Source organism: Lissotriton helveticus, chromosome 1_1 (genome assembly GCF_964261635.1).
Source record: "Lissotriton helveticus chromosome 1_1, aLisHel1.1, whole genome shotgun sequence".
NCBI lineage: Eukaryota > Metazoa > Chordata > Amphibia > Caudata > Salamandridae > Lissotriton > Lissotriton helveticus.
The window spans coordinates 1,180,554,697-1,180,581,369 of record NC_136057.1 but is presented as its reverse complement, the minus strand read 5'-3'; the positions used below and the strand labels follow the sequence as shown (position 1 = coordinate 1,180,581,369).

Below are 26,673 nucleotides of genomic sequence, written 5' to 3'. Positions count from 1 at the left end.
GTCCAGCCATGAAATGGACATACAAGAAAAGGTGGTCCTAAATTCTGGGGAAACCTATTCCCACAACACAGTGGCAAAAACCTTCAATCAATATTCCTTCCCTTTGTAAAAGTATCCAAAACGGGAAATGAGTGTGACCTGGATGAGCAACAGCTGCCTGAAGCTCAACTCTGAAAAAACTGAAGTCCTCATCCTTTGCTCCACCGCCTCCACATGGGACAACACATGGTGGCCCCCGCCCTCGGAAACGCACCTACTCCAACGGACCACGCATGCAACTTCAGCATCATACTCAACTTCTCACTCACCATGAAATCGCCAGATCAAGGCTGTATCCTCCGCATGCTTCAACACCCTCCGCCTACTTCGCAAGATGTTCAAGTGGATCCCCCGACTCCAGGAAAACTGCACGCACTCCTCACCAGCAGACTGGACTACGGCAACTCCCGCTATTCCGGAATCAGAAAAAAACTCCTCCATAAACTCCAGAACCTCCAGAACACCTCAGCCAGACTTAACCTCGATATCCCATGACACAACCACACCACCCAACACCTCCTAAACCTCCACTGGCTCCCCGTCGAAAGAAGGATTTTTTAAATATGTCTTTTATTTTACAGAGTTTTAAATAGCGTGAACTTGAACCGAAGGTATTGGGTATCGGAGCGCTTTACATAGCACCAGTTGCGTTACATGAGGACATTCATTTTTGTTAGGCATGGGAGATTAAGTCATTTGCCCAGAATCACAGGATGTTCAGCGTCATTGCCGAGACTCTAACCCGGTTCCCCAGATTCGAGGTCGACCGCCCTAGCCGTTAGGCCAACTCAAGCTGCTCACACACGCCTACAATGCCCTCCATAACACTGGACCCCAATACCTCAACGACTGAATCTCCTTCCATGGCCCCAAGAGAAACCTCCGCTCAGCCGCCCTCTCCATAGCCACCAACCTGCGCTTTCACAGGACCAGAGCAGGTGGAAGATCCTTCTCCTACCTTGCTGCCAAGGCCTGGAATGAAATCCCTTTTCACCTCCGACGGAGCACGCACTGCACCAGTTGAGAAAGGACCTCAAGACCTGGTTCTTAGAATGACCCCAACGGAGCTGCTCACTCCCTCCCCCAGCATCATGGGACCCTCACAGGTGAATATTGTGTTTCACAAAACCCGAATTGATTGAATGTGCAAACCTATGATGCTGTGGCACGTTACATCCTCCAAATGGAAACATATGTACAAGACAGCAGATGGCCTATGTTGGAAGGGATGGGCCAGGAAGGAGATGTAATACAAGAGTGGTGGTCTTGCTCCAGACTGTCAGTTTTTTGGAAAGAGATTGTTAGCCATATTCGGGGGTGGTGGGGTGTACCCATTGAAGCCTGGCCACTCAACTATCGTCCTTAGTCTAAGGCCTGTTGAAATTGCTGATATGCCAAATGTTGATTGGAGACTGATCACGAAAATGCTCCTGGCTGCAAAGCAACTCCTGGTGCTGAAGTGGAAACCACTGATGGTCCCAATGATGCAAAAGTGGGCGGGAAAGTTGTGGGTGTTATTGGTCATGTAGAAGCTGTCCTGGCAACTTTTTAGATTGAGTCAGAAGCTTAATAAAATGGCAAGCACAGGTAGAATATCTTGAGGCAATAGTTGGTGTAAAATTCGAGTTTGTTGGAAGAAAATATTTTACTATATTAGGCTGCCTGTCCCTATTTTTCAATCCATCTATTATTGTTAAAAGGGATAAGCTTGGCCTAAAGAAGGATTTCTTTAATTATATGTACAATCTAAGGGAAGAGACAGAATTAAACACAACATGCCATATTGAAGACCTATGAAGGTGTAGATCCTTATTTAAAGTGGCTACCATGTACTTGGGAAAGATCGTTACTCTTCAGATTTCGATCAGGTATGATTCAATGTTTGCTGTGCATCCCACTCGAACAATACAGTAACACAATATTCTTATATGCTCTTGTGTTGGAATCTCCAGTCAATCATTGCTATGGTTTATTTTTTTGTAAATACTATAAAAAATGTACTAGGAGTTTTTAATTAGCAATTTTTCAAATGTATGAAGTGTTTAGTGATGAGGCTACTCATTTTTATGTTGGTGCTTTCCTGAATTCTTCTGCCTGTTGTAAATCAATGTTATTTCACTTTATGGTAATATCGTTTTATTTAAAAACTGATATTTTGTTATTATTGCTCCGTTACTTTTTTTGTCTGTACTTTTATAAGTGTTTTATTAACATTTGAAATAAAGTTTTAAAAAATGGGATACAGACTACTCCATTTCATTTTTGTCATTAGTTGCATGCAGAAAATGTCCTCTTTGTACTTGGGAAAATTTCTATTCTTTAGTAAGTACCTAAGATATTTTGAAGAAACATTTTCCATTACCATCCAGAATGCTTAATTTTTTCTTGTGTGTCGTTTTCAGCTGTTCATAATGAAATATATATATATTGTACTTGTGAGAAATGTATCCTTTTTGCCCTGATCACCCCCATTTGTTGACTGATTCTGGTGGTAACTGACTCTGACTGCGCCCCGGGCTCTGCTAACCAGGACAAAGGTCAGTGCTGGGATTAAAAAGGTATATGATACTTAGGTGTAATTCAATTGGCTCTGACAACCTATCTGTAAGTACTTAGTATATGGTCGAGCATGTAGGTTTAGAAGCCCTTAAGTATGAACTGCTGTGTTGCCAGCTCTCATTTTAAAAGTAAGCCATGCATTTCAAGCTGCTTATAAACTGAAATTATATGCACATTTGACTTTGGATTTAAAGGTACTTACAAAGTATTTAACTACCTTATCTTTACATACAGATCACCCCAAGGTCTACCCTAGGTGCCCCGGGACATATTTAAAAGATGTTTTATTTGCCCTCGTGAGCGAAAAACAAGCAATTTCGTTTTTCCCCATTGAAGCATTATAGCTCTGTAACATGGGAATACCATAGTACGGTGTAACTATTAACTGGAGTGAGCTAAAATAATATTTCAGGGACTTAAAAGAATGGTTATGATAAATCCAACAATTTGCCACTGTTGAATTTATCATAACTAATACAGAAAATAAGTTATAGAACTTTATTTTCTGTGAACCAAACTCCATCCTTCTAGCAGCCTCTCCTGGTTGGTCAGCCCTTAACAGCCTTACCCAAACTGCTTTGATGAGGTGATAAGTTCCCTTCATAGAGACCTTACCTGGTGGGGGGTGCGGGGGCTCTGTAGCTGCAACGAACAAGCCATGAAGGGGGCTGGGTAAAAAACTGGGCTTCAAAGAGGGTAGGTTAGTAAAAAATGACCATCAGCAGCCAGATGGGAACCCCAGGAATGGAATTTGTAGGAAGTCGGGACAGGGAGTGTTCAGGGAATCGAGCTCCACCAGTGTGTTGGCTTAGCCAGAGCTTACCTCCAAGGAGAGAAATTCTCCATCCTTAATTTTAAAGTGCAGTGCTTTGTGGGACAAGACAACACTTTGGAGAAAGCTGTTCTGCTTTTGGGTGGTACCCTGTCCCCCATTGGCCAGGGGTGCCCTCCTACTTGTCGCCACAGACCAATATAGAAATCTCATTCTTTCGCAGTGATTTCCATTCACAACTCAGCTGGAAAGGTGCCTTAGTATACCGGCCTCCCGGCCCACTGGCAGACTTTTCACTCCAGCTCATGGAAATAATTGCTCCCCATGTATTCTCGACTAATAAATTCCTACTGCTGGGCGACTTCAATGTGCACAGTGAATGTGACACCCTCCCCGACACATCGCTGCTCCTTGCAGACCTGGCTCTCCTAGGCCTAACAACGCTTAATGATGGCCCGACCCACTCTGCGGGTCACACACTGGATGCCATTTTTTCCAATGCCCCTTGTGTCATGTGTGAACCTCCACAACCTCTGACTTGGTCAGACCATGCATCTATTGAATTTACTATTCTGGGGCCCAGCGTGAGTGTTCCCCCTGCTGCCGCCCTCAGCGTCTGCAGACAATGGTATAAGATCTGATAGCTTCCAGGCAGCCTTTTCGCCACCCTGGGAAGTTGAAGTTGAACCTTCCCACACTGAGGAGGGCCTAGCCAGGTACAATTCGGCGGTTACAAGTATCATTGACCTGCTTGCGCCTTTCAAATCATTCACGAATACAGCTAGACGGCCTCAATCAGTTTGGTACTCCCCCGAGCTTCATGCAGAAAAACGGCAGTGCAAAAATCTGGAGAGGCGATGAAGCAGGTCCCAGGTTGCGAGGGACAAAGACAACTTCAAGAATGCCCTCTCCTCCTACCCCAAAAATGTAAAAGGAGCGCGCAAAACATTTATCACCCAACAGTTAGTTAAGGCAGAGAATGCTCCAAAAACTCTATTTCAGATACTGAAATCTTTCACCAGTCCCAAGGCCTGTGATAACTCTGAGAGCCCCTCTCAAGCTCTCTGTGATGACATTGGCCAGTATTTCTCACTGAAAATTTAACGTTTCTATGATAAGATCTCTCCCCCTGGGAGCCAACACTGCTAGACAACGAGAAACCGCGGCCCTCATCCTACTAGACCTGTCAGACGGCTTCGACATGGTCTGCCACCGCACACTACGAACACGCCTCTACGACGCCGGAATCCAAGAGAAGGGCCTGGACTTCCTTCCTCTCCGGCAGAACACAGAGCGTTTGCCTACCCCCCTTCCGCTCCGAAGCCACCGAGATGTGCGGCGTACCCCAAGGATCATCCCTCTGCCCAACATTGTTAAACATCTACATGGCACCACTCGCCCACGTCGCACGACCTCAAAATCATCTCTTACGCCGACGACACCCAACTGATCCTCTCCCTCACCAAGGACCCCCACACCGCCAAAACCAACCTCCACGTAGCAATGAAGGCCGTCGCCAACTGGATGAGGTACAGCCGACTGAAGTTGAACTTGGAAAAGACGGAGGTCCTCATCCTCGGATCCACCCCTTCGGCCTGGGACAACTCCTGGTGGCTGACTGCACTAGGAACACCCACCGACCACGCACGCAACCTAGGGTTCATCCTCGACTCTACCCTCTCCATGAAGAAGCAGGTCAACGCCGTCTCTTCCTCCTGCTTCAACACCCTCCGCATGCTTCGCAAGATCTTCCAGTGGCTCTGCACCAAAACAAGGACGGTCACCCAGGCCCTCGTCAGCAGCAGACTGGACTTCGGAAACACACTCCACGCAGGAGCCCCGGCCAAATTCCTGAAACTGCTTCAACACATCCAGAACGCCTCCGCACGCCTGATCCTCGACATCCCTCGCCGCAGCCACATCACACCCCACCTGAGAGACCTACACTGGCTCCCTATCAACAAGAGGATAACCATCAAACTCTCACCCACGCACACAAGGCACTCAACAACACAGGACCAATGTACCCCAACAGCCGACTCAGCCTCTACAGTTCCACCCGCCAGCTCCGCTCCACAGACCGCACCCTCGCCACCGGCCCCCGCATCAGCAGAGTGACTGCCGGCGGCAGATCATTCTCCCACCTTGCCGCCAAGACATGGAACACCCTCCCCATCCGCCTGCGGCAGACCGAAGACCTTTTGACCTTCAGAAGACTTCTCAAGACCTGGCTCTTCATACAGTAGCAGCTCCCCCCCCCCCCACCCCCATTGCCTTGCGACCCTCGCGGGTATGTAGTGCACTTGACAAATGCCTTGATTGATTGATTAATTGATTGCATCGTCCCCCAACCCATCAGTATCTGCAACCACACAACTGCTGGAGAGCTTCCCCCCTAAGTCAACTGAGGTGGTGGCAGCCTTACTTCATTCCGTAAAACCAGGCTCTCCCCTGGATGTTATCCCAGCAAAAGTAGCCTCCTCCTTTTCCAACCAACTCTCTTCACCCATAGGCACAATCCTCAACCTCTCTATGAAAGAGGGTCATCTCCCACGGGAATGGAAGGCGCACAGGTCATCTCGCTCAGTAAAAATCCCAAGGTCCTGATGGAAGAGCTCTCCAACCTCCACCCTATTTCCCTACTATCTCTCCTGAGCACAGTTCTGGAAAAATAGATTAATCAACATCTATCTGTCCATGTCGAAAATAATGGCAGCCTGGACCCTTCTCAATCCGGTTTCAGACCCAAACACAGTACGGAGTCGGCCCTGTTGGAGGTCACGGACAACATCAGGATGACCTTAGACAGTGGCCACTCTACAATTCTCGTGCTGTTGGACCTTTCTCCCGCATTCGACACGGTCTCACACCAGATCTTGCTCAGGAGATTGGACTTAGAGGACCTGCCCTTCAGTGGATGACGAGCTTCCTGTCCTCCTGTACCCAGACTGTCAATCTAGTTCTTTTCGGTCAAAGACAATGGAACTAACCAAGGGCGTTCCTCTGGGCTCATGTTTGAGCCCCACATTGTTTAACATCTACATTGCGTCAGGCGTGGCCAAGATGGCGGCATGAGCGGACGTGTCCTCCAGAGCTCCCGCCGCCGGCCTTTTTCAGCACTGGCTTTCGCTATCTGGAAGCCCCTCATCAGCCATCTCAACAGATCGGCCGGCACCCCCAGTGTCCCCTGGCGCGAGTGGGAGCAGACAGCGACCAGCGGAGGCCTTACTGCTGCGACATCCACGCGGCCTCCTGTGCGGCCTGCAATTGTGGAACGGCGAGGGGGCGGAGCCGGAGTTAAGCCCGGGAACAGCCGGGTCTGGAAGCGGTAGCCTGGGGCAGCTCTACGAAGGGCCCGGTGAGTCCGGCCCGCGCGTGCATGTAGCACGAGGCGCCGGGTGTGGCACTACCCGGTAGCTTCTGCGGACCCACCACCCGCCGGGAGGCCTGCCCGGTGCGAGCCCCCGCCGACAGCCCCAGAGTGGAGGAGGCGGGTACGGCAGAGGGGTTGGCGCGGCCTTCCCCAGCCCCGCGAGGGGTCAGCGCGGAGAGTGGAGCGAGGACCGGCCGGCAACCGTATCGCAGCAGAGGGTGGAGGAAGACGCCTAGGACGCCAAACAGCAGAACGGAGGTGAGGGGCGGCGTGGCAGCCTAAGAGGGCGGACATTGGAGGCGCATCCCACAGCGCGGGAGGCGTATGAGGGCCACGGCTGGTTGGGGGAGAAAACACTGCGAGGCTCCCTGACACGGTGAGCGGCGAACTGTGGTGTGGCTGGTGACCAGTGGGGGCCAGCACGGAGACTGCCTGCGACCCTGCGTCCCTTACGTTGAGCGGCTGCAGCCAGGGACAGCGTTGAGCAGGCACTGGGCGACAGGGACAACTGAAGGAAGCCTACTGTCAGGGTGCCGGACATACTCCTCCAGGCTCAGCGGCAGAGGGACACAGTGGCCGGGCTGTAGGCCCCAATAGCGTGGAGCCTGTTTCGGACGCCTGAACATACACCAGGGGGACCGTTTGGGAGGAGGCCTGGGGGTTTTGTCGCGAGCGACTAGGGGACCCGGACTAGTGAGGGCAGTACACGGAGGAGCGGCTGAGATTCTGAAACGCCCAGCACTGCAGGGAGGTCCCATATGTCCGGTGCTTGCGGGACAGGCCTGCTACCGAGGTTGTCGGGCCAGCACGGAACGTGACCGGCAGAGACGCGCCCCCCACCATAGCACACTAAGGCCCTACTAACCACCGAGCCCCTCACGTGGCCAGGATTACAATCTCGGAGTAGGCCCGCCAGGAAACCACGGGCCTAGGGGCGCCTCAGAGCTCAGAGGATTTCTCCAGGACGGTACTCCCAGGTCTGCGACACAAGCGTCATGTCAATGGCGAGGGCCCGCAAAGATAAAACTGTGAAAGAGATGTTTGCTAAAGCCAAACCGTCCCCACCATCTAAAGACAAGTCGATGGCGGAGACCCCGACAGTTGATGTGGAACCCATCATGAAAGCCTTCTTGGAATCTCTTTTCACAGCCCTGAGGGATGACATCCACACTCTCAAGAAGGAATTTTCGGAAGAGATCCGGGAAGTGCGTAGGGACATGGATGGCATTGGAGAACGGGTAATGGAGCTTGAAACCAAACAAGAAGGTCGAGTCGCCGAGATTGAGGCAATGCAGCAAGAGATAATAAGAATTCATGATCAACAGGTGGACTTGCAAACACACCTCGAGGACCTAGAAAACCGCTCTCGGCGGCACAATATATGAATCCGAGGGGTGGTGGTGTCGGAGGACACCAAGGACCTGTTAAAATTCACTAGAGAACTTTTCAACCATGTCCTGGGACGGACCCTGGAGACAGAACTGAGGCTGTACAGAGCACATAGGGTGGAACCCCAGCGAGCCGCGACGGCCCCCAATTGGCCATCTTAGTCTGTATACAGGACTTCCGAACAAAAGAGGAAATTCTCCGGAAACCGCAACACCTGCACCCCATCTCTTTAAAGAATCAATCGCCGACCCTATTTCAGGACCTGTCAGCACTTACGTTGCAGAAACGCCGTATCTTCAAGCCCATGACAAATTATCTCTAGCAGCATAATATTCCCTACAGTTGGGGCCATCCCTTCCATATCGTGTTTAAATTGGAGAACATGGATAAATATGAGAGAGTTGCATAGCAACTCAGATCTGCTGCCTGAAACTACAAGGGGAAGGACTGCACTCCTGGAACCCTGATCTGCACCTCAAAGGATTGCACTCTGAAGGACTGCTGCTGCTGCACACTTGGAACTACAGCCCTGAGGACTTTGCCTTGTTTCAAAAAAGATTAAGGAGTAGACTCCCTGAAAGCCACAGATTAACAAAGCTCACCTGCCATATCTTCCCCACGAAGTCCCCAGCATTGTGGGAATTGTAGTCCCAACTTCCAAGATCTATGTCGGAGCTGATAAACCCTTGGATCTGTGTGTACAACACTTTGAATCCTCCAGAGAGTATTTAGGAATAAGTTCCAGAAGTTTGGAGCAACTTTAGGAAAATAACTCCATAAGGTGACCAACCTGTTGCCGAGAGACAAGCCGCCTATGTCGAATGGCGACCCTATCTGGATTTCAGGTTCGTCCCGCTGAAAGCTCAGGAGCTCAAAACTTCCACGATTTCACCAAGGCCTTATGCTGAGTGAGCTAAGCTACCTTTGTCGACTAGAATCCTGGCCTAAAGAGCAGGCCCTCACGACGAGGGGATATCCTCCAGAAAAGTTTCTAAATGTGAAGGGACAATTTTGGCCAGGGCCTCCCGCTTAGTGTATCCAACTAGGGCTCCATCGCGGTCGGCCTCAAACTTTTACTTTGTCCTGATCAAACACGTGACCAGATGACCAAGTTGATGCTATGTTTATAAGTACTAAAAAGTGTTTATTCTTTAAAAATTCATATCTCCAGTTCCCTACATTGGATTTTTGTGATTTTGGTGTCAGTTTTATCAAAATAATGTTTCCTATGTTTATAAATAGGTTATGAAATTTTATAGTGTTTTGTGGCTTATTTAATGTAGTGGTGTTTTTAAATGCTTCACACATCTGTCTCCTAAATTAAGCCTGCCTTCTCGCAGCCAGCTACCAAGAGTTGTGATCTTGACTGGGCCTTTGGAAGTTTTTGCTCGTAAATTTTCATTGCTTACACATTTTTAAGTACTCTTGTTGGCTACATTTCTGCTCAATGCTCTGTTTTCCAGCTACTTATTGTTCCTTCCTGTGAACTTGCACCTTTGCTCCTCCTTTTTTAACTACTGCCACAACATGTCATCAGCTTCATCAAAAAAGTGCTCTTGTACAGTTATATCAGTTCTATAGTAGGTTGGAATTGTATTAACTTTAGTTTGTTTTCCCATTCCATCTCAAGAACTGTTGGCCACTACCCTTTTCCAGAGAAACATTTTCAGTTTATGTATTTGTATACTCTTGCAATTGTTAGAACCACTGGAGATAAATGGACCAATACCTAATGCGTTGAGAAACACTGAATAACAGAGAGACACAAAAAGACATACTATAAACTATCAGTATACTGTTTTCAAACTTAAAATCCTGCTGCATTAAATTATAGAAGACAGTAATAACGAGATAGGAAAATAGATGAGAGGGTCAAAGTTTCTAAATGGTGAGTCAAGCTCAAATTTCCTTCTGAGTTTAGATAAGGAGAGATTGACTTTTCGCTATAATCATGAACTGTGACTACCTCTGTTTTTAAATGAAGAGTTGTGACAGATTAAACATTAGACATAAGGAAATATTTACTACAAAGTCATGAGTCTTCCTGTTTATTCAGCTGAGCAACATTTTTTGTTGAAGTGCATGTGTGACTCTACGCAAATGAACGCTGGAAATAGCACTATTTGTCAGTAGGGCTGGCTGTTCAAAGCTGACCATTCTGAAACACGTGCAGTGGTGTGGTGTACAGGTACTCTGCATTAACCAAACTGATAACAAATATAAATAACTGGTAACATGATTTTGCCTAAACCACCTTAAAATGTAAAAATGGTGTCAAAATACATAACAAGATAGTAGGTAATATTGTAGTTAAATGGGAAGATTGTTCAAAATTAGGCTTCAGCAAATTATAATAGTTAATGCATCAAGTTTCTATTTTTTTAAAGCTATTATGAAACTGTGTTTTGTAAAATGATCAGTTCCCATAGTGACCATTTAAATAGTTTGTGTTATTTTTTCTTTCCAGCTTCTTCATGTTCACAAGGTTTTCCTTGAATGCCACTACAATTGGGAACTGGTAATATGGTGTATTTCGCTTACACTCTTTCTGCTAAGATTTGTTACTCTTGGATCAGAAACTAATAAGAAGTATAGCAATACCTCAATATTGTTGACCGAACAGGTGGGTATTCTTTTAAGTCTTAAACTTTGGCTTGACCCCAATAATGTAACTTTAACCGAATCAATTTCTTATTTAGCAAAATCTGTTTGCTATTGCTGATGTGCTTTTGTTGTCATTACATGCCTGTGTTCAGAACATTTAAAATCTATATCAAACATTTCTCCTGCCTTTTATCAAAGTGTGTTTTTAAACCAACTTGCATCATTTATGTATAACATTTTTTATTATTTGAGTTCTCTCATGGTTACTCAAAGCACATGCATGTGTTTATTCCTCACGGAATACAAAGAAACAGCATAATTGTACATCTCTGATCCAGAATTTTAAATATAGTCTGCCTCTCATATTTTCATGTATATATATATATATATATATATATATATATATATTTAACTCTTATAACTCTGTTTACCCTACTTTTAAAGCAGTTGCTGAAATTGTCAATTTCCAGGACTCATTTCCAAAAGGTAGCATGACTGAATCACTTGTGTAGGGTGTTCATATGTTTCCGTACCTTGGCCATCTATTTTTGGCCTTAAACAGGTATCTAGTTTTATAGTTGTCATGTGTTTGGTGATTCGGCATCCTTTACAGCTAGATTTATTGCTGCTGTGCATGGCGCAAGTAAAGCTTTCATATTCCACTGACAGGACATATTGACATCACAACATCACATTGTAGTTTTATTGCTGTATTGGAAATATCAAAACATTAGCTTTCCTGAGTTTCTGAGAAGTAACAACATCTATACAGAGGTTTGAAATTATACTTCTGATGTAAACTTTACATTTATTTGAAGAGTAAAATGCCAAAATACATTCTGAATGAAAGGGATATGTAAACAAAAAATACTAATCCCATTTACAAGCTATTATGATAGGTCAGTGGGTTAAACATTAAATACTGAGATTCGTGTACAACCTGGTATTTACAGGTTGGAATCCCCCAAAAGGGCTAACACTGCTTTTTCTTGCTTTTGAAGTTACTAAATTATCGGTGAAATGGGTAATACGACATTTATTGTATAAAGGGCTACTGAACAACATGTAGATTTGTAAGGCACACTAAGAAACAAGTTGTGATTGTCATCAGCTGGATTGTATATAATCTTCAGGACCAACCCTTGTACTTCCTCTCAGTCCCACAAAGCAGTAGAGCATATACTTAAAACACAGAGTAGCTGGGGTGTACAAAGGTGGTTAGTTATTCCTTGTCGTTGACTTCAGCATAATATGATCTTGGATCCGGTCTTTGTCTTTGAGCCTCACAAACAAATGTTTAGGGCCAGTCATGTGTATTCCATACATTTCAGTCCTTCTTTTGTGGCTGAACACCTGCCAAATACATGAGGGGGATAACATTCTAGTATTCAGTTGCTGTTTGTAAATGGAGTTCGGAGGGGAAACCTAGCTTTCCCATAGCCTGTGTAATTTAGGCAATAATCCAAATTCAATTCAAATTTGTTCGTAAAGTGTCCTTTTTCTGATACGTGCCACATCTTTTTGTCTACAAGTGTTGGTGGAGCCTAACCCTTGGTGATCCTCCATGATACAAAACCGGTTTGAGATATTATGAATTAACGTCTGGCTACCACAGCGCAGAACTTCAAACCTGACTTCACTCACTGTGATGACACTGATAAATCTGAGATTGGCCTCTTGTCATCACTCCGTGTTTGAGATGATGATTAACATCTGTGTATAAAACCTACTATAGTGTAGATTTAATGGTGCTGTATTTTGAGGGCCACTGAGGAATGTGTTCTAAAGGTTAACTAACTGTGCAGGCATTATTGAAATAAGAATATTGCATTTTGCAGCACTAACACTTAAATAATCTAGCCAATTGTATGTCATACATATAAACAGGTCACCGCTGTTGCTAGCATCAATGCAGTCATTGGGCCACCCCTATTTCAAGTTACATATCAGCTCTGATGTAAAGTTTGTCTCAAGATCACTCTTTCTAATCTTTATTCTTACTCTACTAATCTTATTTGCTGTTTTGTTGGATAGACTCTGATCTGAAGGTAAAATGAAGGTTAGGGGAAAAACAGCTTTTTCATTAAATGATGCCATGGACCTCGACAAGCTTCCCAAATGTCTTATCCTTTTTAAATATGATGCATTTTTCTTTATTTCAACTGTTGAATGTGCTTCGTCTTTAATAGATAAACCTATACTTGAAAATGGAGAAGAAGCCTAACAAGAAAGAAGAACTGACACTTGTGAACAATGTTTTAAAACTGGCTACCAAGTTATTAAAAGTAAGTGATAAAAGTACAGGTCATTATTTCACAATACCATTTTGTTAGAGCACAAGTTTCTAAATGTTTTCTTAAGTGGCTTGCATTGTATCCCGATATTTGAAAACAGAACATATATATATCACACTCTTCTCTCCGATCTCGGAGCTGCTTTCATCGATTTATTAGGCAAGATCGCAGCTCACCAATGCATTTCGCCTTGCGGCTTTCTCAGGGTATGGTTTGAGCCTCCATACTGCCAAATTTACATGCATTGTCAATGACAGTGAGGAAGGACAGTAATACATGCATACTCCTTTTTCACCCTCTTTCATGAGCGCCATCTTTAGACATCTTATGTTTAGCCAATTCATGACTCACTTTAGTTTAAGCACATATTAATTCATATAGTCTTTCAACTCATATATAAATTATAAATTACTTCAATGAATATTACTTTACATATCAATCATAATCATTTCTCTTATGTACACGAGTTCCAAAAATCAGCAAAAAGCTATTTGCTAATTTCATTTATGGATATGCATTCAATTTAGCATCGCTATACAATACATATGGTTTATAAACAAAAATATTGACAGCCAGCGTGTTAAACTTCAATAGCAGTTTGTCATGTGTAGAGAATCCTGCCCTTGTGTGCAACAACCAAATTCTTCACATTCTGTTACATCAATATACCACCAATAATGTCAAGCCCCAGTGGGCAATTCCGAATATTGGGACATTTTGGTTACCCATTCAGCCCAAGTGGGCATAATCAAATTAGTTTCATAGACCATTTCTCCTCCGAGACTGCCATCACGCTGTTATATTGATTATCCTATTAGCGATGCTAATACTTCCTGCATCGTTACATCATATTCCTATGTATGTAAAAAAAAGACAGAAAGAAAAAGTAACATTACTAATAAACCTTTTCATCTAAAACCACTCCAACAATAACTGTATTGTTAAAAATAGTTCTGTTCCATTCATTTAAAACAAACAGACTATACTCTGAAAGTCCGTTTTCAAATTCAGGCTGTTTACAAATGTAGCACCATCTCTTCACTAGAATTCAAACTTGAGGGGGTTAATGTGTCTAAATCAATGATAAATCTTGATTCCATTCTTCTTAACTGGTGCTCCCTGTCACCCTCTCTCTCTTGTAAAGCAATCGCATTTAACACTACATATGATAACAATTTCTTATTCTGATAGTGCATTATGTAGAAATGTTGTGCAACTGGATATTGCACGTCATTACTCTTGATTGCTCTTAGGAGTTCTAGTATTCTTTTCTTTGCCTGATGGACAGTGTTGGCTATGTGGAATTTACCACAACGGTGTGCCCTTGATGTGTCAAGCAATACACAATAGTCAGTTTCACATGTGAAAATTCCCCTTCATTAGAAATTCTCTCTCAGTATTAGGGATTTTCAATTTAGCGCAATCTGTACTCTTGGCACACACTTTGTAGCGCTTGCAGCATTTGAATCCACTGCCACCACTCCTATGTCCCCTGAAATCTGTAGTAGATACTGCATTATAACTTGGTTCATCCTTCAGCGATCTACTTCTTCTTAATAAGATGCGGTGTTTCAAGGACATATTTTGCAGAATTTTCTAAGAATGTGCCAATTGCGATTGAACGTTTTTCTGATTTTGTATGCATTATTAGAAAAATGTGTTATAAATCCGACCTGATCCACACTTTCCACTGCTGCAGGTTTAGGCTGCAATAGATCAGACCTCTGCAGTGCATCTGCCTTTTCTATAGCCTGTCCGATTGTTTTTTTTTTTTTTTTTTGCTATAGCCACGTTTCTCAAATCTCCTACTCATCACTACTTTTTCCTCATTATATTCCTGCTGTGTGCTGCAATTTCGCTTCACCCTAATCAGCTCCCCATAGGCAATACTCTGAATTAGGCTAGAAGGGTGTGTACTGTTAGCATTCAATAAGCTATTCCCTGCAGTCTTCTTTCTGTGTAATTTAGTAACCTATATATTTCCCTGTGCCTTGATCTCTACATCTAAAAACACACTTTTCTCCTTACTAATATTTACAGTGAACTGTAAAATGAGTTCATTATTATTAAGAGAAACCACACATTGATTAGTAGACAACTCATCCCCTTTCCACCCCCATTCCAGATTGAAAAAATATCACCTATGAACCTTGTCCACCTGATGATATTGTCACCATGGATCTCCCAGCTTTCGGACACCTGCTCCTCCTGAATAAATTCATGGGCTAGTAAACTGCCAGCTCTTAGTCAGCTTCTCAGGTGCCAAGAAGGGCAAGGTGATGCAAAAGAGAACCCTGTCAAGTTGAATAGTGATCTAAATTAAAATCTGCTATGCACTGGTCAAGAAAGAGCCCCTTAGGGCCCAAGAGCTCATTTCACCAGGTCCAAAACCCCTACTACGACAATAAGATGGGGCAGAGAGCCTGTTCTTGATACTTACCAAGCTTTGACATGTGCATTGTTATATGCTTTTATGAAGCACTACTGCTGTGACAGTGATTCTGGCGAGAAAATGTCTTTGCTCACTCTGCACTACAGGACTTTTTGGTCATCTCCAGGGTCGGACTAGCCTATAGGGCAGTTAGGCAGTGCCCAATGGGTTGGTCTGAAAGGTCCATGTGTAGACCGTTTTTTTGGCTGTTTGTAGGCCCGTTTTATGGTCTGTTTGGCCGGTTTTAACTCTAGATTTCCCTGATCTGAAAATAAGCGTTGCCCACAGCAAGCCGTTATCCATGTATGCATACTTTGCACAACACATACAGCTTGTCTTTACAAGGTCAAAACTGCTCCAATTTGAAAATCGGTCACTTTTTTCCACTTATCTGATTTGCTTAATTGGGGTCCTCTTTCATTTTAGTACCCCGGCCTTTTTTCTGTCCCAATCCGACCTTGGTCCACTTCCCAGATTCTGCACCTTAGGGAGGTAGGTACTGCTTTGCAATATATTCTAAAAATGGGACATCTGGGGGCAGAGCTAGCGAGCGACGGCGATGGCTGCCTAGTTGGTGAGCTCCCTCGCTGCCCACACTATCCTGCTCACTATCCTTCCCCTACACGAGACCTAGCGGCGAAATTCGCTTGCGCACACACTCTGGAGCGCAAGCGGCAACCTTGGGGTTACTTGTGAACCACAGAGTCGACGGAGCCCACGGCTTTTCCTGGGCTGGCCCGGCCGCGTGGAGGGTCTCGTTGCGGGAAGGAGAAAACAGAGTGACGGGCACCATCTTGGGCGCTGGGCCCGTACTTGCACCGACGCATCTACCGGCTCCCCACTTCACATCAGACCAGCCAGGGAGACAGGAGCTGGGCTTCTGAGCGCGTGCGCCCTCGCCCCCCCCCCCCCTCCCCCTCCCTCTCCCCGCCCCTCCCCGGCATAGATCTAGGGGGCTATTCAAAGAGAACTGCTGGAGGCAACAAGAGGCGAATCCCTGGGGCTCTGTGGCACTGGGCCTGGGGTATATCCCTGCAACGGCCGCCCTAGAAGACGACACTTGGATTGGTCATTGTTGCGGTGGATGCGGAGGGCCTGGCTCAGATCTCTCAGCCCTCCAACTGTGTTGGAATTGCGCTATTGATATTGAGACGCCGCGACTGAGAGGGCAGACGGGCGATCTGGACAGAGGCCAGAGGCACCTCGGGACACTCTGAAGCGGGATGTCGCCTGTTTGCCGGACCTCGACCTGTTAGTGGGGGCGTTGCGACTCTCGTGGAGGAAAACTTCCGACTGTACAGAGGGCCGGGTGGAGCCTGGACAATATCTGGTGGTTGCGGCGAAGCTGAGGCCTACACATGGGGAGCCGCGAGTTGAACTGCGCTGGCAGGACGTACGAGGGTACGATTGATGGTTGGAAACTACCTCTGGTATACAGACACCGGTAAGAAGATACACAACAGGGGGAGCGTACTGGCCTCAACGAGCGCCCTTGTCGATATCAGTGTAAAGATGGGACGGCCAGACAGAACGCAACTGAAATTGACTTTTACGGGCAGGGGCTCGAAGCCTAGTGAGCCCCCGCCGCCACAGGACAATGGAGGAGAGGGCTCTGCGATTGGGGAGACCGTGACTGAGCCTGACCTTCGCGCCTTTCTGCTAACAATGGAGAAGAACCTACAAGGAAGTATTGCGTCCTTGGGAACCAAAATGGGCGCAGTTACATACCGCCTGGATCGCATGGCGGAGAGACTCGACAAACATGCAGAGCGCATAGACATGTCGGAGCGCCGCATAGTCGAGGTGGAAGAGGCGCAGACAACGCTAGATGCAGATCATAAGCAACTTGGCAGAGTGATGCAAGTCCTGCAGGATAAAACGGAGGATTTGGAGGCATGGTCCCGGAGATATAACCACCGCATTACGGGACTGCCGGTGAAGCACCCAAACGGGCAATATGGAGCATTTCGTGGAGGCCTTGCTGAAGACACTACTGGGCGAAGAGGCTTTCTCGACTATGTTTATAGTGGAACAGGCACATCGATCGCTGGGGCCCAGACCTAAACCTGGAGCGCCTCCCCACCCCATTATTGCAAAATTGCTCAATTATAGAGACCAAGACACAGCTTTGAAGCTAGCACGAGAAAAACAGCCGCTACAATATGAGGGCTCTGTTCTTTCCTTGTTTCCTGATTTTACTGCACTGGTGCAGGAGGCACGCAGACAGTTTGTGCCCATGAAGCGGCAACTCCGAGAATTAGGAATAGACTATGCGATGCTGTATCCCGCAAAACTTAGGGTTAACAGACAAGGAAAGTCTACTATCTTCACAGACCCGAGGGCACTTCAAAAAGCCATGAAAGACTGGAACAGGAGCAAACGGCGTGAGACAGCTGAGGAGGACTCGCATGGAGGAGAGGATTGCCAACTGGACGAACAGGATTGAACTTCTGCTCTACTATGGCGGGCCGGGGTTTCATGCTTGTGAGGGATGGGCTCATATACGGACATGATCATGGTACCCCCGGTGCTGTTCTGACCGTATTGGGATGGAAACCAACAAGAGGCTGGCTCTCACCCGGAAGTACGTAGGTTGGCACCTCAACTGTAAGTGGGGTTGAAATACTCAGATAGAGATGGGAGGGGAAGGCATTGAAATAATGTTGCATCGTTTTATTGACAATATCATACTCCACAATGGGATAATAGAAAAGAATGATGCTTTGTGGTGATCGGATGCACACGAGTCTGGTGTTTGATATTTGCGATTTAAGACTGAATGTAATATTGCAGAACTAGAGATTGGAACTGCCCGCACCTGACCACAAATGAAGAGCTGTATATTCAAATGCTTGCACTCTATGGACCAAACTGTTAACAAACTAGGTACCTGTGCTGAGGACTAAGATGTTACTGGGGGGCGGGGGAGGGAGACTGGACCGCAGCACTTTCCTTTACTTGTTATAGTCTTGAATAGCAAATAACTCGCTACCTACGCCCTGGTGTGTATACCACGTCTGTATTGCCACTGGGGGCCTGGGAGTGTTATTTGAGCAAGGATTTCCTTTTCCTTTTTGATTGTTCTGAGACTAGTGGATTATTTTTTGTCTGTTTGAGGTGATTGAATGAATACTATTTGCGGGGGGGGGGGTAGGAGGGACAGTTTGGGGGCTATAACGGGACGCGGCCATGTTGGGGTTGAGCAGGCGTGGGTGGGAGCGGGTAGGGGTTTAGAGGATTGCTCTTTGCGGGGGGATGCCAAAGTTCATGAACGGCTGATGGAGTTGGGGGGGATCTGGATAAATGTTTTATGTTATGTTTGGAGTTATATTGCTGTGCGCACAATATATAGGACAACAACTTTCGAGAGCGGGCTGACACTATTTTTCCCCACATGCCCGATGCCACCTGAAGAGATACATTTGACACAAGATAGGGACACTATCACGCTGCTTACCTGGAATGTTCGCGGTCTTAATGACCACAGAAAAGTTAGGAAAGTTATACAATATTTATTGAGGCACTCTGTTGATATCGCGCTTCTCCAGGAGACGCATTTGCGCCCTGACAGCCCTACATTGTCATATAGGGGATTACATAGACACATACATACCGCAGTGTACACATCGCACGCCCGGGGAGTACTCATATGGGTTAACCCACAGGCTAAAGTGACACTGACACCTGTTGTCACAGACACTGAGGGGAGGTACGTTATATCAAAATGTGAGGGAAAGAGAATGTCTTTCTATGTAGTCAACTCGTATGGTCCGAATTATGACTGCCCTTCTTTTTATTTGAATTTAGCCTCTACTACAAGGGAACATTGCGGGGAACAGGTGCTCTGGGGGGGGTGATTTAAATATGGTACGACACCCTGAACTGGACAGATCAGATGGCCCGGAGCGACGACCAGCGGGTTCGGCCCGAGCCCTTGAGACTGAGATGATTAGGCTGGGTCTACAAGATGTGTGGCGAACTAGGAACCCGACACAGGGAGGATACACACACTATTAAGCGCAGCATGACATACACATGCGGATAGATTACTGGCTGCTCCCTACCTCCCTTCTATCTTCGGTGCTTTCGTGCCTGACTTTACCCCGCACGTACTCTGATCACTCACCTGTCCTGGTCAAGTTCAGAGCGTTGACGACCCGTCCACCACCTTTTAGCTGGCGTCTGCCTCCATATGCGCTGCTTGATACGGCTTTTCGCGACGATTTAGCAAAGGCTGCGGAAGAATTTTTTGATACTAACGTAGGCTCCGTTGATTCCTTCCTCACAGTATGGGAAGCCTTTAAAGCTTATATGCGCGGACTTGCCACAGCTAAACACGTGGGTGACTAAAATCGATTAGGTCTCGACTTTCCTCTCTAGAAGCTAAACTTAAGGAGATTGAGGCACAAAGAATGCAAGGCCCCTGGGCCTGAACTGGATAGCGAGCTTGCTCGGACGCTCCGTGAATACCATGAGGAAGCGGACGCTGAGGTAAAACACCTAGGAAAATATAGTGTAGCCAGATCATATGGTGAGGGAGAACGCCCGGGCGCTGTACTGGCGCACATGGCGAAACAACGCAGACAGGGCGCCATGGTGCAATCGATGACGTATGACAGCACTGGCGAGAAGCTGACTGATGTACAGGTAGCGGCGCGGTTTAGAGACTACTACACAGCGGTATACGCATCGAGGGGTCCAGCCTCGGAGGAACGTATATTGGATTACTTGACGCACATACAATTACCCGGACTGACAAACACACACCGCGAGTTTCTGGTGAGGCCGTCTGAGAGAGAGGAAGTGGTATGGGCGCTTTCCTCCATGAAAGCTGGGAGTGCTCCTGGAAGTGATGGACTCCCCCGCCTCTTTTTATAAGACATTTTCTGACCTTCTGATACCTAAACTGCTGTTGCTGGTTGAGGAGATTGCGGAAGAGGCTATGATGCCACCGATGATGAGGGAGGCCGTCATCGTGGCTATCCTAAAACCCGGTAAATCACCAGACGACTGCGCCTCTTACAGACCGCTATCATTACTTAACGTGGATGCAAAGGTCTTTGCTAAGGTCTTTGCTAAGATCATTGCAAATCGGTTAAGCCCACTGATCTCAAAACTGGTAGCCCCTGAACAGGCTGGCTTCGTACCCACTCGCAATCTGACTTACAACATACGGACAGTATCTGCGGCCTTCCAACACACGAAGCAGGATGTCCCTGCAGTGGCCGTATTCCTAGATATGGAAAAGGCTTTTGATTCAGTAGAATGGCCTTTCCTTCGATTAGTCTTGCGACGCATGGGTGTGGGGTACCTCTTTATACAACTTATAGACACTCTATACAACTCACCTATGGCGAGGGTCCTTATAGGTTCCCTTACTACTGACCCATTTGCAGTGGAGCGGGGAACCCGACAGGGCTGCCCACTATCCCCTCTTTTGTATGCCTTGGTTGCGGAACCACTAGCGTGTGCGTTACGGGAATACCATAGTCATCGCGGTATTAGGTTTCCTACTTATCAATTGATAGTGTCCACATATGCAGATGACACCTTATTGTATGTGAGGCATCCAGAAGACAATCTTTCTACGGTATTGAGGGAAGTAGTTTTATTCGGCTCATTGTCAGGGATCCACGTCAATTGGGGGAAGACCATAATGTTCCCTCTCACCCCTGCAACCCGCAGGGTGGATTCGGAATACCCCATACAGTGGACTACTGAACCGGTACGATACCTGGGCATTAAACTGCACACTGATTCCGAAACGGTCCTCAGGGAAAACTATGGCGTTGCTCTCTCTAGATTAGAGGACGATGTAGACCAATGGATTGCGCTGCCATTGTCGCTGATGGGACGCATATCGCTGCTTAAAATGATTGTGCTACCTCGCTTTTTATTTTTGTTTAGCATCATCCCTATGGTCCTGTCTGGCACATTCTTCAGACAGCTTCAAGCACTAGTGCTCCGATTGATATGGGCTGGAAAACAGCCCAGAGTGGCCTGGAGTATCCTGATACGATCGTATGAGGATGGGGGACTTAACACTCCGGATCTGGAATTATACTATCGCGTTGCACAGGGGGCGCATGCCTATAGCTGGATACACGGCCCTGCCGATGCACCGCATGTGAGAATTGAGGCACTAGTGGCCTCTCCGGCTCCTCTACCGGCCTTAATGTCCCGACCCAGAGATCGGCGCACGGGCATTCTTGACTCAATGAATACGGTAATACACGCATGGTATCACCTTATGGACGCTCAGGCTTGTTCGCTGCTATACGCCCCAGGAGCCGAGTTGGCGTGGTGTTCGTGGCTAGCCCCCTGCAGAGAGAGGGCGGTGATAGGGGCTTTATCGGCATTGAATGTCAACACAATGGGAGACTTATTCCTTGCTGGGAAGGCTTGTACATGGGAAGATCTTAGGCCTACAGAGGGAGCCAGGGCTCAGCTCCTTCCCCGTTTCCAGGCTCACCGGGTTCGCCATGCACTGAGGGGTTTGCTAGGTGGAGACATGGCGGAGCCACAAACGGTTTTAGCATTTGACTATATAGTCAAAGCCAAAGTTTCAACTAAATTAATTACTAATCTCTACCGTATCACCCTTGCCGAGAGAACGGCGGACTATTCGAAGCCGCGTCTGGCTTGGCAGACTGGTCTAGACGTCAAACTCTCTGAGGATGTGTGGAAGTTTTGCTGCGCTAATGTACGTAAGGTTTCCCTCAACGGCAGACATAGGTTACTCCATTTCAAATTTTTAAACAGAGTTTATTACACCCCTGAACGTTTATTTAGATACGGCTTATGGGACAACCCATGATGCGAGAGATGCCGTGCTTTAACGGCGGACTTTCTTCACCTCGCTAGGTTGTGTCCGGGAGTGGCGGAATTTTGGCGTATGGTCTATAATGAGGTAAACAGAGTCACAGGTTTGTCACTATCGCCGTCCCCCCTATTGGCTTTATTGGGGTACTCAAAAGATGTTCCGCCGACTGCACGCTGATTGGTGGACATGGCCTTTATAATTGCCAAACGATGTGTAGCTCTGAACTGGAGGAAAGGGCCGACTCCCACATTGACTCGCTGGTCAGATGATATGTTATACTGTTGCACACAATCAGAGCACTATAGCGAATTACTACCACCAAAAAATAGGCCTAAAAACTACTGGGCGTTGTACCTAGAACGCAGGCAGATGAGGGAGGAGGGCGAACAGAGAGATACACAAACCCCACTACATACACAAGATGCATGATAAACAGTGATACCTCAAGTTGATTGGGATCTTAGATCCAGATAACGTAGACGGTGTCCTGGAAATGTATACATATTGTGTATATTGTTTGGTAAGGGAGGAGTGGGAGATATGATGATTCTTAAATTGATAAAGTACATGCTGTCCGATTGTTGTACAACTGACGTCCGAAATGTGATTGCACATGCTTTTTTTGATTGTATGTTTAAGAAATGTCAATAAAATAAAAAAAAATTTTAAAAGGGAAATCTGATTAGAAGTATCTAACAGAAGAACAAGTTATGCATTTTCAGTAGTGCTCTTTCTGGTGGAAGCTCTATCTAACTGCAGATTCCTCAGTGCCCTGCCATCTGTCCCTTCTGTGAGGTGGCCTCTTTAACATCTAAAAAGGTTAGAGCTCGGCACAAAGTCACCAACAGATGTGAAGCTCCTTGTCTGAGTGCATGGAGAGAGACAAGAAACAGATGTCGACACGCAGGGGTGGTGCTTATAGGCAGCTTAATTCCGTCATTTCTGTAGTGGTACTAAGCCAACGAAGAGCTGCCGGTTCGCAGGAGCACTGCTATTGAAATTTCCCAGATCCATTCTGTTCCTAGGAATATTTTAAAGATAATGAATCTGGTTACATAGAGTATCCATCAGAAAAAGCATTACTGATGTGTAACGCATGAGTAAATTGGGAACCTAGTTTTGTATAAATGAAGAAGGCTGAAATACACTTAAATAGTAAAAAATTGTATTTTGACTTCCATAATACACATTGTGCATTCACCTGGAGCCTTTCACCATTAGCACTGGTTGAAGAATGCTTCAGAAGGGATGTAAAATTGGACATCCTACATTTTTTTTATCGAGTGAGCCTTCTGTCCAATCTCTGGGACACATTTATGGCATACATACTGGGTATCTGTAGCACCCTTAGGGACAAATTGGAGCGAGACCTTCAGTTGTTAAAGCAACAATACATGGCCTCCCCCACCACTCGTACCCTGGTGGCAATTACGGTCAAAATGTCAGATTATAAGGAGGAGCCAGAATTAGAGGTTGGGCACCTAAATAAGCAGCCATAACCAGATCTTATGGTCAGCGGATAGACCATGAGGACCCTGGTACTGTTGACATGCCAGTTAACCTCAGCTACTTTCATAACCCAAATAGGAGGAGTCGTAGGGGACATGTTATGTAATTCAGACACAATACTGACCAAGTTCGTAAACCCCTACTCCAGATTGTATACAACTCACAAGGCGAGTATGCAGTATATCTAGACCTATCACTCTAAACGAGATTACTCCAGTGATCTTGAGCCTCCCCACTTGTATAACCCCGTAAAAAGACAGGTTTCCATCCAAGTTTTATAAAGCTTATGCTCCATAGCTGGATTCCCGACTCCAGCAAGAATTTGTGGAAGCTTTTACAGCGGGGCACCCTCCCTCATTTAAGAAGGTTATCCTAATCATACTTTTACAACTTGGGATGTCACCCATGCACGCTGACTCCTATAGACCGCTTTCACTTCTAAACACTGACACAAAGATTTTTGCCAAGATACTGGCAAACCAATTACTACTACTACTCTCTGACCTGGTCTTTCCTGACCAGGCGGAATTTATTCCTGACCAATCTACAGCACATAATCTAAAAACACTATTTGCTCTCATTCACAAAGTGAAGCCAGACAGTGAGGCAGTGGCAGTCTTCCTTGACACCACCAAAGCATTTGAGTCCCTTGATTAGCAATATTTGTTCACTGTGTTGGTCCATATGGGATTTCTCCCCAGGTTCATTAAACTTATACACTACTGTACACTGGCCCCACTGCCACAGTGTGCCTAAATGGACTGCTATCTGAGCCATTTGCCATTGAGCGAGGTACCTGCTGTCTCCTATACTGTATGCGTTGGTCTCCAAGCCATTGGCATGCGCCATAAGGTAATTACATTGCCATAGAGGGCTTGCCTTCTTACCACACAACTTAATTGTGGCATTACATGTTGACAATGTCGCATAATATTTATGTAATCCATTCCGCAACCTTACCCTTGTAATCCAAGAATTCACGCTGTTCAAGGCACTTTCAAGTATATCGCTAAATTGGAATAAATCTACCATTTTCCCACTGACACAGCAACACAAATGTAACAGTTGGAATTCCCTCACCCCTGGTTTTTGACGTCAGTTAAATATCTGGGTCAATCAAGACCGGGCCAACATTATTACCGAAAACGATGGTACCATCACGACGAACATTGTAGAAGAGGTACATAAATGGACCCAACTTTGTTCATGATTACATGGCAAAAAAGGCTCTGAAGAAAATAATTATATCACCCACGTTATTGTTCTTTTACTACACCATCTCCATACCCCTAACCCAGCACTTTTTCAAAACACTTAAATCCCTTACGATCACCTTAGCTTGGGCAAGCAAACAGACTCAGAAAAAATGAGAAACTCTAACACTGTCATATGACCAAGGTGGGATGATGGTGCTAGATTTCTAGTTATATTATTACTGTGCCCAAGCGTACTTTAAACATCAATGGCAACATCTTCGCAGCCCCACATGAGCCATTTTGCTATTGAACATATTATCTACCCCACCTGCCTGGGAGATTTGACAGGGCGACCCCCAACCCCAACAACTGTACAAAGAGTACATAGGTAGTCTGGGACGTCCCTCTGAGGTGTCACAGTAGTCCCATACTATACTCGCCGGAGCAACCTCTTACACATTTCCAACTATTACTGTGTACTAGTGAAACAAATATTCTTTTGGAGACTGGCTAAAAGGGAGATCAAGTCTGCGGGTGACCATTTTTTGAACGACCGCTTCCTCGAGGTCACAGTGGCTATTGGCAGAGTAGACTCCTCAATCCTTGACACATTTCTAATTCTTCACCGTAAGGCATTTTGTAAAGCTCGATACCAGTATTCCCCCAGGAGCTGACTTTATCTAGATCTCTTTCCTTGTTTCTTACAGTCCTGTCCAACAAGCGGTTGGTGAACAGGCTGTACTCTGAAATGCAGTCAGAGACCGCCTTAGCGATGCCTAACCACTATTGCAGTGACTGTGTCTCATGTAGAGTGGACATACGGCTTTGGCCAGATCAGGGCTCTCTCTCCCCATATGGCTACTTCCAACTCATTGATTTCTGCACTGCATTTACCACCCTCCCCTCAAACTCTATAAACAGAAGTTACTTGCCCATTCTCAATGTGCTTGTTGTGAAACCTCAGATGTGGACTTTATACATGCAGCATGGCTTTTCCCCAAGATTGCTAAATACTGGTGTAGGAAGTTTCAACTCCTATAGGACAAGATTGGCACAGTGATAACACTGAACCTTAAAGTGACTCTGTTGGGATGTTCTAATAATTTTCCTTGTGACATGCCTAAATCCACTTCCCTGCCGTTGCTCGTGGCAAAATGTGGTCTGTGAAGTGTGCAATCAGTACAGTATAGGGCTAAATTTCCTTTTTGTTTGCTCTTCCTCCTGAGTAGCGGATGTTCTTCTTTATGACACATTATGTATAATAGACACACTATTGTTTGGGTATTGTAATTTGTTATGCAATGAAACAATAATTAAACATAAAAAACATCTCTCTTGACCACCCATCTCGGAGCCACCCTGAACCTCCAACATTGACATATCCCAAGGTGCCCTTGTGGTCTTTCAGAAACGACTGGAGTTCTACTCAAATCGCTCTTCCAGTAAACTTCTAACCAATCAAGTTACTACTCTATAAATGCCCTACTCTTAAGATATTTCTCTCACACACCGTAATTAGTGACAATTGAGACTTTGTGTGTGTGTGTGTGTGTGTGTGTGTGTGTGTGTGTGTACACACACACAAGTCATTCAATTTTTGTGTTGTAATTCTTTTGGTGGCTTCATTAAGTCTAATCTGGGGTTGGTAGTATGTTGCTAGTTTAAAACACAATCATCAGCATAA

The 26,673-nt window shown here is 45.9% G+C and overlaps 1 protein-coding gene across 6 annotated transcripts in view; it reads left to right on the top strand.

The window, feature by feature from the left end:
* Positions 1 to 26,673, top strand: part of PHTF2 (putative homeodomain transcription factor 2) — a 488,580-nt gene that overhangs the window by 404,381 nt on the left and 57,526 nt on the right. For all 6 annotated transcript variants that reach the window (XM_078679193.1, XM_078679174.1, XM_078679164.1 and 3 more), the window contains 2 exons: positions 10,600 to 10,755; positions 12,926 to 13,021. In XM_078679193.1, the coding sequence (XP_078535319.1) occupies positions 10,600 to 10,755; positions 12,926 to 13,021 (252 nt within the window). The remainder of the gene's footprint in view (positions 1 to 10,599; positions 10,756 to 12,925; positions 13,022 to 26,673) is intronic.